The 17673-nt window shown below is 41.5% G+C and overlaps 1 protein-coding gene across 2 annotated transcripts in view; it reads left to right on the top strand.

The window, feature by feature from the left end:
* The window catches only part of LOC110531951 (glutamate receptor-interacting protein 2), a 74874-nt gene that overhangs the window by 12341 nt on the left and 44860 nt on the right, over nt 1-17673 (top strand). For both annotated transcript variants that reach the window (XM_021615495.3, XM_021615497.3), the window contains exons 4-6: nt 3159-3304; nt 3949-4035; nt 4127-4202. In XM_021615495.3, the coding sequence (XP_021471170.1) occupies nt 3159-3304; nt 3949-4035; nt 4127-4202 (309 nt within the window). The remainder of the gene's footprint in view (nt 1-3158; nt 3305-3948; nt 4036-4126; nt 4203-17673) is intronic.

Below are 17673 nucleotides of genomic sequence, written 5' to 3'. Positions count from 1 at the left end.
ATCTCTATGTTTTGGCTGGGTATGGTTCTCAATCAGGGACAGCTCTCTATCTTTGTCTCTGATTGGGAACCATACTTAGGTGCCTTTGTTCCCACCTGTCTTGGTGGGAAGTTGACATTCTTTATGGCACTTAACCTTAAGCTTCACGGTTTTGTTTTGTAGTGTGTATTGTTTTGTCCAGCGTCTTTTTCTTTATTAAAGAACATGTACGCTCACCACGCTGAACCTTGGTCCGCTCCTTTCAACAGCCGTAACAGTGGAGCGATGTTATTTTAGTACAGATAGTCTAATTAACATTCAGCTCATTTAATTTGTTCCCATGTCAGCCACGAGAGCAAAACCCAGTGGAAAGCACTCACGCTTCAGTGACTAAGCATCATGTGACTGCTAGCCTCTACTGACACACACACATTAAATACTTGGAATATAATATTCTTTCTGCCACCACCGAGGTGTCTCAGTGTAGAATGTGATCGGAGGACTAGACATGACAATCATAATATTGATGAACAGCTTCTCACCATTATAACCTTTACAACATTGGCCTCTTTGCTGGTGTGTAGGTCTCGTATACAGTAAACCCTGAGTGTACAATACATTAGGAACACCTGCTCTTTCCATGACAAAGGCTGACCAGGTGAATCAGCTTGAAATCTATGTTCCCTTATTGTTGTCACTTAAATCCACTTCAATCAGTGTAGATGAAGGGTTGGAGGAGGATTTTTAATAGAGACATGGTTTGTGTATGTGCGCCATTCATAAAAGTGAACGGGCAAGAAATAATATTTACAGTTTATTCGGGAGTATTCAGACATATATTGCTATGTTAGACTTTTTCTAAAATTGATACAAATTGTTTTTGCTCATCAATCTACACACAATACCCCGTAATGACAAAAACAGGTTTTTAGACATTTTTGCTAATTTCTTAAAAATAAAAACAGAAATAACTTATTTACATAAGTATTCAGACGCTTTGCTCTGAGACTCGTAATTGAACTCAGGTGCATCCTGATTCCATTGATCATCCTTGAGATGTTTTTACATCTTGGTTGGACTGCACCTGTGGTCAATTCTATTGATTGGTCATGATTTGGAAAGGCACACACCAGTCTGTATAAAGGTACCACAGTTGACAGTGCATCTCAGAGCAAAAACCATGAGGTCAAAGAAATTGTCCGTTGAGGTCAGAGACAGGATTGTGTCGAGGCAAAGATCTTGGGAAGGGTAACAAAACATGTCTGCAGCATTGAAGGTCCCCAAGAACACAGTGGCCATCATTCTTAAATGGAAGAAGTTTGGAACCACCAAGTATGTACCTAGAGCTGGCCGCCCGGCCAAACTGAGCAATCGGGGACAAAGGCCTTGGTCATGGAGGTTACCAAGAACCCGATGGTCACTCTGACAGCGCTCCAGAGTTCCTCTGTGGAGATGGGAGAACCTTCCAGAAGGACAACCATCTCTGCAGCACTCCACCAATCAGGCCTTTATGGTAGAGTGGCCAGACAGAAGCCAGTCCTTAGCAAAAGACACATGACAGCCCGCTTGGAGTATGCCAAAAGGCACCTAAAGGACAATCAGACTATGTGAAACAAGATTCTCTGGTCTGATGAAACCAAGATTGAACTCTTTGGCCTGAATGCCAAGAGTCACGTCTGGAGGAAACCCTACGGTGAAGCATGGTGGTGGCGGCATCTCTGCTGTGGGGATGTTTTTCAGCAGCAGGGACTTGGAGAATAGTCAGGACCGAGGGAAAGATTAACGAAGCAAAGTACAGAGAGATCCTTGATGAAAACCTTCTACAGAGCACTCAGGAATTCAGACTGGGGCGAAGGTTCACCTTCCAACATGACAACGACCCTAAGCACACAGCCAAGACAATGCAGGAGTGGCTTCGGGACAAGTCTCAATGTCCTCGAGTGGCCCGGACTTGAACCCGATCTAACATCTCTGGAGAGAACTGAAAATAGCTGCGCAGCGACGCTCTCCATCCAGTCTGACAGAGCTTGAGAGGATCTGCAAAGAAGAATGGGAGAAACTACCCGAAATACAGGTGTGCCAAGCTTGTACTCAAGAAGACTCAAGGCTTTAATCACTCCCAAAGGCGCTTTAGCAATGTACTGATTGAAGGGTCTGAATACTTATGTAAATGTAATATCAGTTTTTAATTTCATTTTGTGAAAATCCATTTTTGCTTTGTCATTATGGGGTAATGTGTGTAGATTGGGGATTTTTTTGTTTGTTATCCATTTTAGAATAAGGCTTTACACAAAATGTGTAAAAAATCCAGGGGTCTGAATACTTTCCGAATGCACTGTAAGTGTCCTTTGAACAGGGTATGGTAGTAGGTGCCAGGCACACCGGTTTGAGTGTATCAAGAACTACAACACTGCTGGGTTTTTCACGCTCATCAGTTTCCCGGATATATCAAGAATGGTCCACCACCCAAAGCACATCCAGCCTACCTTACACAACTGTGAGAAGCATTGGAGTCAACATGGCCTAGCATCCCTGTGGAACGCTTTTGACACCTTGTAGAGTCCATGCCCCGACGAATTGACGCTGTTCTGATGGCAAAAGAGGGTCCAACTAAATATTAGGAAGGTCTTCCTAATGTTTTTTTACACTCAGCGTATATCTATGTTGAGATGAGAACGTATGACCGTGTTTGGTTAACTGATGCGGATGTGTGTGTCCTGCATCACTGTAGCAATTGTCAGTAGCCCAGAGGTGTAGCAGAGCAGTACATCTATTTAAATAGCATCTAAATGAGCTTCATGTTGACACACAATGTCACATGAGAGACACCATGTGCAACATCTCTCTCCTTTTCTCTGTCTGACTGGAGAATGTTTAGCACTACTTCTTAGCACCCGTTCTTCTTGTCCATCGCAATAGCAACGATTTACATGAATATAGCTTGTGTTACAAATATGTTACAAAGGTGCCAAACAGTGTTCATGACAGGGCAAAGATGAAAATACGAGATGTGAGATGTTGTTTTGAGAGTATCGTTATGAGTAGGGCCAGGAGTTTTTCCAAAGCATGTGACCCAACCCAGAGTTATTCCTGGCTATAAGTGACATGGTCAGGAAAACTCCTGGCCCTACTCATCAACCAACATTTTCAATTGTTAATCCATCCTCCTGTCTGCACAGGAGTGACCAGCTGAATGTGGGAGACTACATCAAGTCAGTGAACGGCATCAACCTGTCCAAGCTCCGCCACGATGAGATCATCAGCCTGCTGAAGAACATAGGAGAGCGTGTGGTTCTGGAAGTGGATTACGAACTACCTCCTTTTGGTACGAGCACTTCTAGTGTGTAGGCCTGCCTCTGGGCTGCTGTTAGTAGTTATGTTATGTCCATGTCTTTGCATTTAAAATTACATATACGATATTGCAGATCAGGTCAACATATCTTGATTTTGTTCTTGGCTGAAAAGCCTCCAGTTCTCTCTGTTGTTGTATTCTTACCATCGGACGTTATTCCAGTACAGTACTAGCTCATCTATTTCTGGACTGTGACCCAAAAATAATAGTAATAATAAATAATTGATTATCCCATTGGAGGCTGGTTTCATTTTCAATTGGAGGACGTGCTCATTATAATGGCCAAAATGGAACGTGGGATGGGTTTTATGTCTTCGATAAATTTCAATTTATTCTAGCCATGAGCCGTCCTCCCTTCACCAACCTCCACCGGATGATCCAGTGGTGACTTATAAGGATTCAACCTCCAAAACAGCTACCCAGCAATAGGTTGTACCTCTGGCAGTGAGTGGGTTGCAGTTAACACTATCTTACAATGTTCCATTATTTTAAAGGTGGATAAAACCTTCATGCCACTGTGTTTTTGCAATGGTGATTGGGTTTGTGTCCTAAGATGGTGTTGGTCTGATTCTGTTATTGTGTCTAAACTCTGAACTTCTTTCCCTCTCTGTTTTCAGTCCAGAACACTCCCACAAGTGTTATAGCTAAGACTATAGAGGTGTGCCTATACAAGGAGGGCAACAGCTTTGGATTCGTCATGAGAGGTGGGCATCATCAAGTCTGTTAGAATGTGTATTAAAGGGTGGGAAAGGATGAAAGATTGCGCTAGAGCTGGTTTGTGTTCTGTTGTTCTAGGAGGGTTCCATGAAGACTGGCACAGGTCTCGTCCTCTGGTAGTGACCTACGTACGGCATGGGGGTCCAGCTGATCGGTAAAGACATGCAGAAGAGATAAGACTGTGTGCGTGCACACATGCTTATACCCTCATGAGTATTTCACATTAGTAAGCGCAAGGATGTTTCTATCATTTTGGGGGCTCTAAGCAAGATTTTGTTGGGGGCCTCTCACAACTCACTGGCAAACAATTTAGGGGTTCCCCTCTTGGTGGCGCAGAGAAAAAGGTGAAGCTTTACAGGGCATTTTCTGCAATTCTACACATTTAGCCATTTTAGCAGTTTTAAAACACATTTCATGTGATTCACATTTCAAATAAATAAAATATTATTTCTCAAATGCTTGGTAAACAACAGGTGTAAACTCACAGTGAAATGTTTACTTACGAGCCCTTCCCAACAGTGCAGAGAAAAGCATTATACAAACAATAACACAAGGAATTAATGCACGAGTAACAATAACTTGGCTATATACAGTTTAAGTCAGAAGTGTATGTAAACTTCTGACTTCAACTGTATATAGCTCGTAAGTAAACATTTCACTGTGAGTTTACACCTGTTGTTTACCAAGCATTTGAGAAATAATATTTTATTTATTTGAAATGTGAATCACATGAAATGTGTTTTAAAACTGCTAAAATGGCTAAATGTGTAGAATTGCAGAAAATGCCCTGTAAAGCTTCACCTTTTTCTCTGCGCCACCAAGAGGGGAACCCCTAAATTGTTTGCAAGTGAGTTGTGAGAGTCATTAACACTCGTTTTTCAACCACTCCACACATTTCTTGTCAACAAACTATAGTTTTGGCAAGTCGGTTAGGACATCTACTTTGTGCATGACACAAGTCATTTTTCCAACAATTGTTTATTTCGCTTATAATTCACTGTATCACAATTCCAGTGGGTCAGAAGTTTACATACACTAAGTTGACTGTGCCTTTAAACAGCTTGGAAAATTCCAGAAAACAATGTCATGTCTTTAGAAGCTTCTGATAGGCTAATTGACATCATTTGATTCAAATGAGGTGTACCTGTTGATGTATTTCAAGGCCTACCTTCAAACTCAGTGCTCCTTTGCTTGACATCATGGGAAAATCAAAAGAAATCAGCTCAAAAATTGTAGACCTCCACAAGTCATCCTTGGGAGCAATTTCCAAACGCCTGAACAAACAATAGTACGCAAGTAATAACACCATGGGACCATGCAGCCGTCACACCGCTCAGGAAAGAGACGCATTCTGTCTCCTAGAGTTGAACGTACCTTGGTGCGAAAAGTGAAAATCAATCCCCGAACAACAGCAAAGGACCTTGTGAAGATGATGGAGGAAACAGCTACAAAAGTATCTATATCTACAGTAAAACGAGTCCTACTATTCTGACCTTTCACATTCTTAAAATAAAGTGGTGATCCTAACTGACCTAAAACAGGGACTTTTTTTTTTTATAAGGATTAAATGTCAGGAATTGTTCAAAACTGAGTTTAAATGTATTTGGCTAAGGTGTATGTAAACTTCTGACTTCAACTGTACACTGTGTACCAGTACCGAGTCGATGTCCAGGGGTACGAGGTAATTGAGGTAGATATGTGTGTATATATAGGTAGGGGTAAAGTGAATAGGCAACAGGATAGATAATAAGCAGTAGGAGCAGCGTATGTGATGAGTCAAAATAATTAGTGCAAAGGGGAGCATCAATTCAAATAGTCTGAGTAGCTATTTGGTTAACTATTTTGTCTCATGGCTTGGGGGTAGAAGCTGTTCATGATCCTGTTGGTTCCAGACTTGGTGCATTCTTTGGGGTCTTTCTCTGATACTGCCTGATATAGAGGTCATTGATGGCAGGGAGCTTGACCCCAGTGATGTACTGGGCCATACGCACTACCCTCTGTAGTGCCTTGTGATCGGATGCCAAGCAGTTGCCATACCAAGGGGTGGCTATCCAGTTAAGATGCTCTCAATGGTGCAGCTGTTTAACTTTTTGAGGATATGAAAGTCCATAACAAATATTTTCACCCTCCTGAGGGGGAATAGGCGTTGTCGTGCCTTTTTCACAGTTGGTGTGTGTGGACCATGTTAATTCCTTAGTGTCATGTCTTTGGCATCATTAAACTGAAGACTGTTTAGTTTATCAAATCAATTCTCTGTAATTATTATTATTATGTGATTAACTAATCAAGTAGATGTAATTAACTAGGAAGTCGGGGCACCAGGGAAAATATTCAGACTGCACGAACGCAGTCTTCACTATGAGTCATCCATACATCAATTCTCAATCATTTATTTATTTATTAACTAACTAAATAAACACAGAAATGCACAAACAAATAAAGGAAATGATAACGGAGTTTCCCTAGTGGGATAAACCGGTATCGCGGCTTGGTGGACAAAAGGGAAGTGGGGGTCGACTGAGATAAGACACTACAAAGTTGATAATTATAACAATTGAAATGCTTTGCACATGAACGCTCACTCATTTGTCTCTTTCTCTCTGCCATGGTTAGAATGGATAGTTCAGAGTAACATTCAGCAATGTTGTTATAGAATAGATGTTTCGGCGGTTGTCGGTCTTTGCGTTCAATCGTACCAAATTCCTAGCTGCAGACTAGTAATTAGTATGAAATAAAAAAAAAATCTGTCTGTGTCGATAGTCAGAGTTTAACCACGTGATATGGTTAAGAGATTCAGCAATCTACTCAAACCTTAACTCCCTCTGTGATGACGTACTGGTCTGAAACCTTAGCCCTCTCGTGGTTATCGAGGTAAGCTGGTCTCTACTCAAACCTTAGCCCTCTCGTAATTGAGAGAAGCATGGTCTGAAGATAAATTCCCAAGGTGGGGGTTATATTTGGAATAGCAGAAAAAGGCTGTCCCATGACGCCAGATCAATGTCTGTGCTCATGGGGCGGGCCAATGACTTAGTTAACTTTAAAGGGTTCCCTTTCATTAAACAGTTTAAAATCACATTACATAAATTCACAAATAGTTTCATCTTTACTCATTCATTTTATACAACAATTAGATGTAAGACTCATAACTGAGACTCTTGTATAAACAGGGTTATGGTAATGTGGCTGTATCGTCTATCATGAGTTTCACAAAATGTATCAAAATGGACCAGTTTGTAGCTGGCTACTTCACCGACTGTTTATACATTCTCCAGAACATGAATATTGTTCAGTTCTCAAGTTCTGTGATGTGGAAGAAATTCCTTTGTTCTCCTGTGAAACCTTTTCTCTCTATATACTGTCTGGCCATGAGGAAGAGAGTCTCCTCCAGGAATTTACGACCTGAGATAACAGCAGCCTGAGTGTAGGCGAGAGAGAGAGAGGGAAGGCGCTATACCCAAAGAGGGCCACGTCATGACATTAGTCACAGGTTTACGTCATCAGATACGTTGTCAGAGCACAAAAGAACATTGTACTGTCTACACTCGGTTTGTAGTTGATATAAAATTATTTTATTAAATCGATTTTAATCAGAACGAGAGTTTTGTTGCTAAGGATTCCACGCCGCGGTTAGCCTTTACGGCTGGGACTGCAAGTTTGTGTTCCATTTTTTTGTGTGGATTATGCAAGTGCTAGCTGGCTGTACTAGAGACACCTGTTTTCATCGTGGGAAAGACTCATTGTTATCGTTTTCGTAAAACAACTGGTTGCAATAACGAGCCAACCTGGATACTAAGGAGATCCTGAGGGAAATTGACTAGTATCAACAGCTTTACACTATGGAGGAGCAACATACTCCATCATGGAAAGATTCGACTACCTTTAACCCGACAAAATTAAGAAAAACAGATTAATCTACAGACACGGACGATTGACTTACCATTAAAGTTGAGGCTAGTGTTCTGGCTGGAATCCATGCAACACTGGAAAAGTTGTGTGAGGAGGTCAGGGATGGACTGAAACAATAATTCAGGCCGAGAATTTGACTCCTTCCCAGGCCACCCTGTTCACGCAAACCTCCAGACAGCTAATTTTGTAGGCTAACCCTGTTTGTTGTGTAACAGGTACCAAACTAGTTTTACATTTGGCCACTTTGTTCATCTGGGATGAAAGTTATCCACATTACAAAATACAAACATTTGGAACTGACCAACAAGTAGCCTATCTGAACACTGAGTTCTCAAGGTATGCTATGGCTATGGATGCACCCTCAAAAACTCACTAAGAATAAACCAATCATAGCACATACAAATGTACAAGGCTAGACACACAAAACAATTAGCCTACACCTTTTAAAAAGAGAATGAGATATACAGAGTTAGCTCAAATGTTCAAATTATTATCTTTATGTTCAAGCATATCAAAAGTATCAAACAACTTCACACACACACATCCACTGAACTTGAACATAAGCTACAACAATGTAAGTATAATACAAAAGTCGAAAAAGCACTCCTCTACAAAAATGTTTAGATTACAGTGTTCACTCACTTGTGTCCATAAAGCAAACAGCACAAAAATAAACACTTCTATACACCGAGTCAATGAAATTGAACATTGGCTTCATAACTGCAAGTATAATATGAAAGTCCAAAAAACATGCCTCTGTACAAAAGCTTTAACTCACAGCAAATGTTCTTTCACACTTGTCAGCCTGTCAAGGAAGAGTCATAGCATAGCAACTTCAGAGTAACCAGGAAGTAATTACCACTAGTAAACCAGTAGGCGGCGTGCTAACTCACTGCTCTCTGCCATCTTGTCAATGATGTCATCTTTGTCAAGTCCCATAAGAATCTCCTTCTCTGTTGCCATCAAAAGGAACGCTTCAAGGTTCTCTTGAGTGAGGGAGATTCTTAGGCGGTTCTTCATGAATTTCAGGGTGGAGAAGGTCCTCTCACAAGCCATCTGAGTAATGGATAGGGTAAGGTGGAGCTTGTGGCCCAAATCAATCATGTGATAAGCATCTGTGAGCAGATTGTACTGAGACAGGAGAAGGTAGCAGCATATCGGGCAGTTTTTACATGTGGAACAACTTCTGCTCACCAACTCCAAACTTTCATCCGGATCCTCAAAGCCTTCATCACTGGCGGTGGCAGACCTGGTGTTGTACTCCTCCAATGCTGACTGTTTCAGTCTTTCCCACTGTTGTGCAAGGCTGAATGCCTCAACAGTGGCACGTTCATCAATTTCCAGGAAGCATTTGCTGAGCTCCTTCATGGCTGTCTTTGGAAGGGCCTTTTCTCTGATCTCAGGAAAATGCTTTGGATTCATGCAGGAGACATCTGCACACAGCGCTACATTTGCTGCATAACGGCGGTGAATACTTTCAACAACAGTGTCCAGTACCACATTGTGGATCTTGATTTTGTAATCCATGTCTGCATTAGCAATGGGCTCGTCTTCTTCCAACTCACCTGGTTTTCTCTTCTTTTTCCTGTTGTTGTTCTCTTCTCTGGGAGAGCAGTCTGAGCTTCGGCATCACAGTCCTGCTGCTCTTCCAGAATGCCATTGGCCCACTCAACAAAGTCGTCTGCTGCCCTCTTCACACCCACACTCTCAGGTTATCCTCCGTTCCCGTCACCAAGTGCGGTGCTGTTACAATATCCATGCCACTTGTTTGCAAGTATTTAGAGAGAGGGGACGTCTGCTCAAAAATGCTGAGAAAAACCTCAGCTGTAAGTATGGTTTCATACTTTAGGAGAGCATCCTTGTACCCTTGGGCCTTGCTTCGGATGGCAGGTTTTATGGTCACATCCTGTTCAATTCTTTCCATAGTGATGACCACATCCGCGTAAAGTGCACGGTCAGGCTTTGCAAAGCTTCAATATACATTCCTCAAGGCCTCGTCTTTGGCCCACCAGCGTGTTTCACCAATTACATCAAGCCGTCTGTGTCTCCTGTCCTCACTGGTTTCCTCCCATAGCTTCCTGTGCTTGTAGGAATCTCGAACGAACACTGTAATGTCATTCAGTAGTGAGGAAAGGGATTCACTTGCCATAACAACCCCAGTGGTGTAGGTTAGCACAAGGTTGAGGACATGTGAGTAACACCTTATGTGTACTTGGTTAGGAGACTCTCCTGTGAGAGACGCAGAGAAGCCCCTGTACAGTCCCTGCATATTAGCTGCTCCGTCTGTTGCATTACCAACACACTGTTTGATATCTATGTCCATCTTCAAGGGTCTGTTTCACAAGGTCCACAAAGTACTGTCCAGTCGATGACTCACAATGACCGCAATGAGTCTCACATGGACAACATCAGTGACATATCACAGACCTACTGCACACTGGTCTTTGGATGTTAAATCCTGTGTTATGTTAATTTGTATTGAGAACATCCCTGCCTTTCTCAATTCAACAGCAATTGTCTGCTGAATCAACATTCTGATGACTTCAATTACTTTATTTGCTGTTGTTTTGGACGTCATAGTTATCAAGGACCCTCTTCCTTTACTTCCCATCTGCTTCTTGCTCTTCTCAATGCAATCACTAACATGCTCTTGTAGGCAGACGTCATATTTGCTTAGCAACAATATAAGCTCAAGAAATTTGCCATGATTGATGGCCATGTTTTCCAAGTTATATGCAGCTTTGTGTCTGTGTTCTCTGTAGCTAAACCCACATTTACCAAGAACTTTAAATACATCAATCACACGTTCCATAACTTGTTTCCTCTTTCTGGCCTGGTCTCGTTGAACTGACATTTGCTTATCACTCAGAAGGGTACGGATGTCTGCTTTGCTGGCTCTGAGGAAAAAGGCTTCTGAACTTTCTCTATGGGTCTTGCTTCTCTCATGTTCCTGTACTCTCTGATGGGCATGTTTTCAGGCCTGCATGCCTCCTTTGACAAATGCCCTATCACTGGTTGAAGGTTTTGCAAATGCAAGACATACTGAGCAGAACAAGGTGTGAGTTACTTCATTATATGTCAGTCTGTTTGTGACGTCTTTGGAGTGGAATACATTGGGAATAACTCTTTTGAGGGGTTTGTTTTGGGTGGTACTGAACAAATAAGTCAAAGTCCTTGGACTGAGGACGGGAAAAATAATCAAATGTATTTTCAGTGCTTTCGCTGTCCCTTTCTATTTTCCCTGTACTGGGCTCTGAACCTCTCTCTCTCTGCACATCTGGTTGCTCTGCAGAATGAGATTAACATTGTAGATAACCTCAATTTAAACTTGTATTACTTGTGCAGTCATCGATTGTATGTCCCCCGATTACAGTCCTACTGATAATCTCATAAATAAAGCACATACTGATCTAAAATCATAGCCTGCATGTTTAGGTTTGTGCTCTGAAGTTGTACCTGAAGGTTCCTGCTCTGAGTCTGACTCTGAACTGACCACCGTCTCCAGTTCAGCAGGAGCACCTGAAGCTCTAGTGCTGCTTCCTTCTCCACCTCTCTAGTGCTGCTGCTGCTTCCTTCTCCACCTCTCTAGTGCTGCTGCTGCTTCCTTCTCCACCTCTCTAGTGCTGCTGCTGCTTCCTTCTCCACCTTTCTAGTGCTGCTGCTGCTTCCTTCTCCACCTTTCTAGTGCTGCTGCTGCTTCCTTCTCCACCTCTCTAGTGCTGCTGCTACTTCCTTCTCCACCTTTCTAGTGCTGCTGCTGCTTCCTTCTCCACCTTTCTAGTGCTGCTGCTGCTTCCTTCTCCACCTTTCTAGTGCTGCTGCTGCTTCCTTCTCCACCTTTCTAGTGCTGCTGCTGCTTCCTTTGTAAAGAAAATACTATATTATCATACTCACTATCATTAGTGTATCAGTAGGCTACATTAATACAGCTCTGGAAAACATTAAGAATGGTCTCTTAATTTGGACTGGTCTCTTAATTTGGACTGGTCTCTTAATTTTTCCCAGAGCTGTATATTATTGTAGTGACTTCTAATGCTGGTACTAATGGTGCTAATGATCTTTGTCATTGCCTGTGCTGTGTCACACTCTCTTGTCGAACAGTTTTATAATTTAATATGTTTATTGTTTGTCTATCTTTTTTATTTATTTGTCTATAAGTTTATACAGTGGGGCAAAAAAGTATTTAGTCAGACACCAATTGTGCAAGTTCTCCTACTTAAAAAGATGAGATAGGCCTGTAATTTTCATCATAGGTACACTTCAACTATGACAGACAAAATGAGAAAAAAAATCCAGAAAATCACATTGTAGGATTTTCTATGAATTTATTTGTAAATTATGGTGGAAAATAAGTATTGTATATTAAAAGCGCCATTGCTAGGTTGTTTTAACTACTCCTATAGAAATGGTTTGTCAGGTACTCCGCAGGAAGGTCTGATTTCTCTATTATTAAAACAAGACCCAGATGGCAAATATAAAGACCCAGTCTGTAACAAAAAAAAACATTTGGAGGCCCCTTACACTTCAAAGTTGTGATGCAAAATGCATAGCACCTAGAATTAAAAGGGTTTCACCAGGTATTGTTCATCCTGATCAGACAGGTTTTTTACATGGACGATACATTGGACATAATATACGACTACTAGAAATAATAGAACATCATGAAACATCTAAGAAGCCAGGCCTGGTATTTATGACGGATTTTGAAAAGGCATTTGATAAAGTATGATTTTTAAAAATGTTGGTGATTCTCTTATAAAATGGGTAAAAAATAATGTATAGCAGCCCCAGGTGTAAAATAGTAAATAACGGCTACTTCTCAGAGTTTTGAATTGTCAAGAGTTAAACAAGGGTGTCCACTGTCACCATATCTATTCGTTATGGCCATCGAAATGCTAGCAAATAAAATCAGATCCAACAACAACATTAGAGGATTAGAAATCCAAGGCTTAAAACAAAGGTGCCGATGACTCAAGTTTTATATTAAGTCCACAAGCTAGATTCCTGCAATGTCTCATTGAAGATCTAGATAACTTTTCTGTGCTCTCTGGACTAAAACCTAATTATGATAAGTGTACAATATTACGTATTGGATCTTTAAAAAATACAACTAACATTACTTTGCAGTTTACCTATAAAATGGGCTGATGGTGAAGTAGACATACTTGGTATTCATATCACAAAATATATAAATAAGCTCTCCACAATAAATTTCAATAGAAAACTTGTAAAAATAGACATGATCCTGCAACCATGGTGAGGTAAATACAGTGCCTTGCAAAAGTATTCGGCCCCCTTGAACTTTGCGACCTTTTGCCACATTTCAGGCTTCAAACATAAAGATATAAAACTGTATTTTTTTGTGAAGAATCAACAACAAGTGGACACAATCATGAAGTGGAACGAAATTTATTGGATATTTCAAACTTTTTTAACAAATCAAAAACTGAAAAATTGGGCGTGCAAAATTATTCAGCCCCTTTACTTTCAGTGCAGCAAACTCTCTCCAGAAGTTCAGTGAGGATCTCTGAATGATCCAATGTTGACCTAAATGACTAATGATGATAAATACAATCCACCTGTGTGTAATCAAGTCTAAGTCTATAAATGCACCTGCACTGTGATAGTCTCAGAGGTCCATTAAAAGCGCAGAGAGCATCATGAAGAACAAGGAACACACCAGGCAGGTCCGAGATACTGTTGTGAAGAAGTTTAAAGCCGGATTTGGATACAAAAAGATTTCCCAAGCTTTAAACATCCCAAGGAGCACTGTGCAAGCGATAATAATGAAATGGAAGGAGTATCAGACCACTGCAAATCTACCAAGACCTGGCCGTCCCTCTAAACTTTCAGCTCATACAAGGAGAAGACTGATCAGATATGCAGCCAAGAGGCCCATGATCACTCTGGATGAACTGCAGAGTTCTACAGCTGAGGTGGGAGACTCTGTCCATAGGACAACAATCAGTCGTATATTGCACAAATCTGGCCTTTATGGAAGAGTGGCAAGAAGAAAGCCATTTCTTAAAGATATCCATAAAAAGTGTTGTTTAAAGTTTGCCACAAGCCACCTGGAAGACACACCAAACATGTGGAAGAAGGTGCTCTGGTCAGATGAAACCAAAATTGAACTTTTTGGCAACAATGCAAAACGTTATGTTTGGCGTAAAAGCAACACAGCTCATCACCCTGAACACACCCATCCCCACTGTCAAACATGGTGGTGGCAGCATCATGGTTTGGGCCTGCCTTTCTTCAGCAGGGACAGGGAAGATGGTTAAAATTGATGGGAAGATGGATGGAGCCAAATACAGGACCATTCTGGAAGAAAACCTGATGGAGTCTGCAAAAGACCTGAGACTGGGACGGAGATTTGTCTTCCAACAAGACAATGATCCAAAACATAAAGCAAAATCTACAATGGAATGGTTCAAAAATAAACATATCCAGGTTTTAGAATGGCCAAGTCAAAGTCCAGACCTGAATCCAATCGAGAATCTGTGGAAAGAACTGAAAACTGCTGTTCACAAATGCTCTCCATCCAACCTCACTGAGCTCGAGCTGTTTTGCAAGGAGGAATGGGAAAAAATGTCAGTCTCTCGATGTGCAAAACCGATAGAGACATACCCCAAGCGACTTACAGCTGTAATCGCAGCAAAAGGTGGCGCTACAAAGTATTAACTTAAGGGGGCTGAATAATTTTGCACGCCCAATTTTTCAGTTTTTGATTTGTTAAAAAAGTTTGAAATATCCAATAAATGTCGTTCCACTTCATGATTGTGTCCCACTTGTTGTTGATTCTTCACAAAAAAATACAGTTTTATATCTTTATGTTTGAAGCCTGAAATGTGGCAAAACGTCGCAAAGTTCAAGGGGGCCGAATACTTTCGCAAGGCACTGTACAAGAACACACACACATACATGTAATAGTGCCAGACATGCACACAAACATATATTGTACATTTGGCTTTGCTGTTCTGATTTTAGTCGTCCTTGATGTCCTTATTTTTATTTTATTTTTTATTTTTAACAATTTTTTTTGCTTTTGTTGTTTGCTGTTTTCTTCTGTCTTTTTCTTTTTTCCCTTTAATTCATTCTCTTGGTTGTTGGTGCTTTGTGGGGTTCTTGGGGTGGAGAATTTTTCTTCTTGGGGGGTGGTGGACTGCGGGAGGGGTTTCAAATGGTTGAGAGGCAGCTATTAGGGAACTGTGGGGGATCTTGGAGGGTTCTGGTTCATGTTTTTTGGCCTGGTGGGAGATCTGTCAACGTGTCCTTGAGCAGGGCATTGACCCTGGATGCTTCTGTGTGTCACTCTGAATGGGAGTCTGTTGGATGACTGGTTTGGTGTAGTTGTTGAGCGTCTTCACTGCAACAACATTGTATGTTTCGGATATTCAATACAATAATAATAATAATTTGTTTTATAAGAAAATAAAATAAAAATCCTTAGTCATGTGGACATGAGGAACTTGAAGCTCTCGACCCGCTCCACAACAAACCCACCGATCTGGATGGGGGCGTGCTCAGCCCGCCGTTTCCTGTAGTCCACTATCAGCTACTTTGTCTTGCTGAAGTTGAGGGAAAGGTTGTTGTCCTGGCACCACACTGCCAGGTCTCTGATCTTACTTAATGATGGTGTTGATGTGAGCCATGACCAGCCTTTAAAAGCATTTCATGGCTACATATGTGAGTGCTACGGGCGATAGTCATTTAGACAGGTTACCTTACCTTCTTGGGCACAGCGACTATGGTAGTCTGCTTGAAACGTTTGGTATTTTATTATTATTATTTTATTTATATTTATTATTTTATTATGTTCAAACATGTACTGTAGGTATTACAGACTGGGATCAGGGAGAGATGGAAAATGTCAGTGAAGAAGATGATCAAATGAAATGTTATTGGTCACATACACGTGTTTAGCAGATGCTACTGCGGGTGTAGTGAAATGCTTGTGCTTCTTGCTCCGACAGTGCAGTAATATCTATCAAGTAATATCTAACAGTTTTACAACTTCTACCCAAAATAAACGTAAATCTAATTAAGGAATGGATTAAGAATATATGTATATACATGTATGTCAGAGCGGCATTGGACTAAGATACAGTGGCATAGTATAGAGTACAGTATATACATATGAGAATGGGGCATGCAATATTTACAAACAATTAAAGTGACTAAGATACAGTAGAATAGTATAGAGTACAGTTTATACATATGAGATGAGTAATGCTAGATACAGAGACATTATTAAAGTGGCTCGTGTTTCATTTCTATAAAGTGTCCATTGATTCCTAATCTATGTCTACAGGCAGCAGCCTCTGATGTGCTGGAGATGGCTATTTAGCAGTCTGATGGCCTTGAGATAGAAGCTGTTTTTCAATCTCTCGGTCCCAGCTTTGATGCACCTGTACTGACCTCGCCTTCTGGATAATAGCGGGGTGAACAGGCAGTGGCTCGGGTGGTTGATGTCCTTGATCAGCGCATGCTCTGAGTATGCATCCTGGTAATCCGTCTGGCCCTGCGGCCTTGTGAATGTTAACCTATTTAAAGGTCTTACTCATATCGGCTACGAAGAGCGAGATCACACAGTCGTCGGAACAGCTGGTGATCTCATGCATGATTCAGTGTTTGCCTCGAAGTGAGCATTGGTATTTAGCTTGTCTGGTAGGCTCGCAGCTGGGTTTCCCTTTGTAATCTGTGGTAGTTTGCAAGCCATGCCACATCCGACGAGAATCAGAGCCGGCGTAGTAGGATTTAATCTTTGCCTGTTTTGATGGCTCGTCGTAGTGCGATTTCTTATAAGCGTCCAGATTAGTGTCCCGCTCTTTGAAAGAGGCAGCTCTAGCCTTTAGCTCAGTGCAGATGTTGCCTGTAATCCAAGGCTTGTGGTTGGGTTATGTACGTATGGTCACTGTGGGGACGACGTTGTCGATGCAGTTACTGTATGAAGCCGGTGACTCACGGAACATATTCCAGTCTGTGCTAGTGAAACTGTCCTGTAACTTAGCATCTGCTTTATCGGTCCATTTCCATACTGAACCACACTGGTTCCTCCTGTTTGAGTTTTTACCCGAGGTTGCCGCCCGGTCTAGACGATGCATATAGAAACACGCAAGATATACATTATCCATGTCCTTGTTCAGCCAAGACTCTGAGAAGCAAAGAATATTACAGTTCTTCAGGTCCTGTTGATAGGATAGTCTCGAACGGAGTTCATCCAGTTTGTTCTCCAGTAACTGCACATTCCCCAGCAGAACAGAGGGCAATGGCGGTCTATTTGTGCGCAGACATAAACTCGTTAGGAGGCAGCCTGCCTCTTTTTCGGTGCCACTTCCTCTTTCAAGTCCCATTAATTCGGGTCTGGTCCGTCGTAAGCAGGAAAGCTGTGACTTGTTGAAGTAGAGCTCTTCATCCAAATCAAGATTAGTGATCGCTGTTCTGATGTCCAAAAGCTTTTTTCGATCATAGGAAAAGATGGCGGAGACATTATGTAAAAAAACTAAGATAAGCATAAATTAACACAAAATAGCAGAATTGGTCAGGAGCTCATGAAACGGCCGTTATCCACTGCAGCACCATCTTTTAATTTGGAGTTGAGAGAAGAAATTGCAAATGTTCCTGCAGTTCTAAACATTTTGCCATGGGATTGAGAGGAAATGTTTGTTTTAAAGCAAATTTCCTGCAATTCTACACATTTTGCCATGAGCGTGACGAAC

This window comes from Oncorhynchus mykiss, chromosome 9 (genome assembly GCF_057628025.1).
Source record: "Oncorhynchus mykiss isolate SJ-2025 chromosome 9, ASM5762802v1, whole genome shotgun sequence".
Lineage (NCBI taxonomy): Eukaryota > Metazoa > Chordata > Actinopteri > Salmoniformes > Salmonidae > Oncorhynchus > Oncorhynchus mykiss.
Note: the sequence above shows the minus strand (reverse complement) of the source record. Positions and strands in the feature narration are given on the sequence as shown.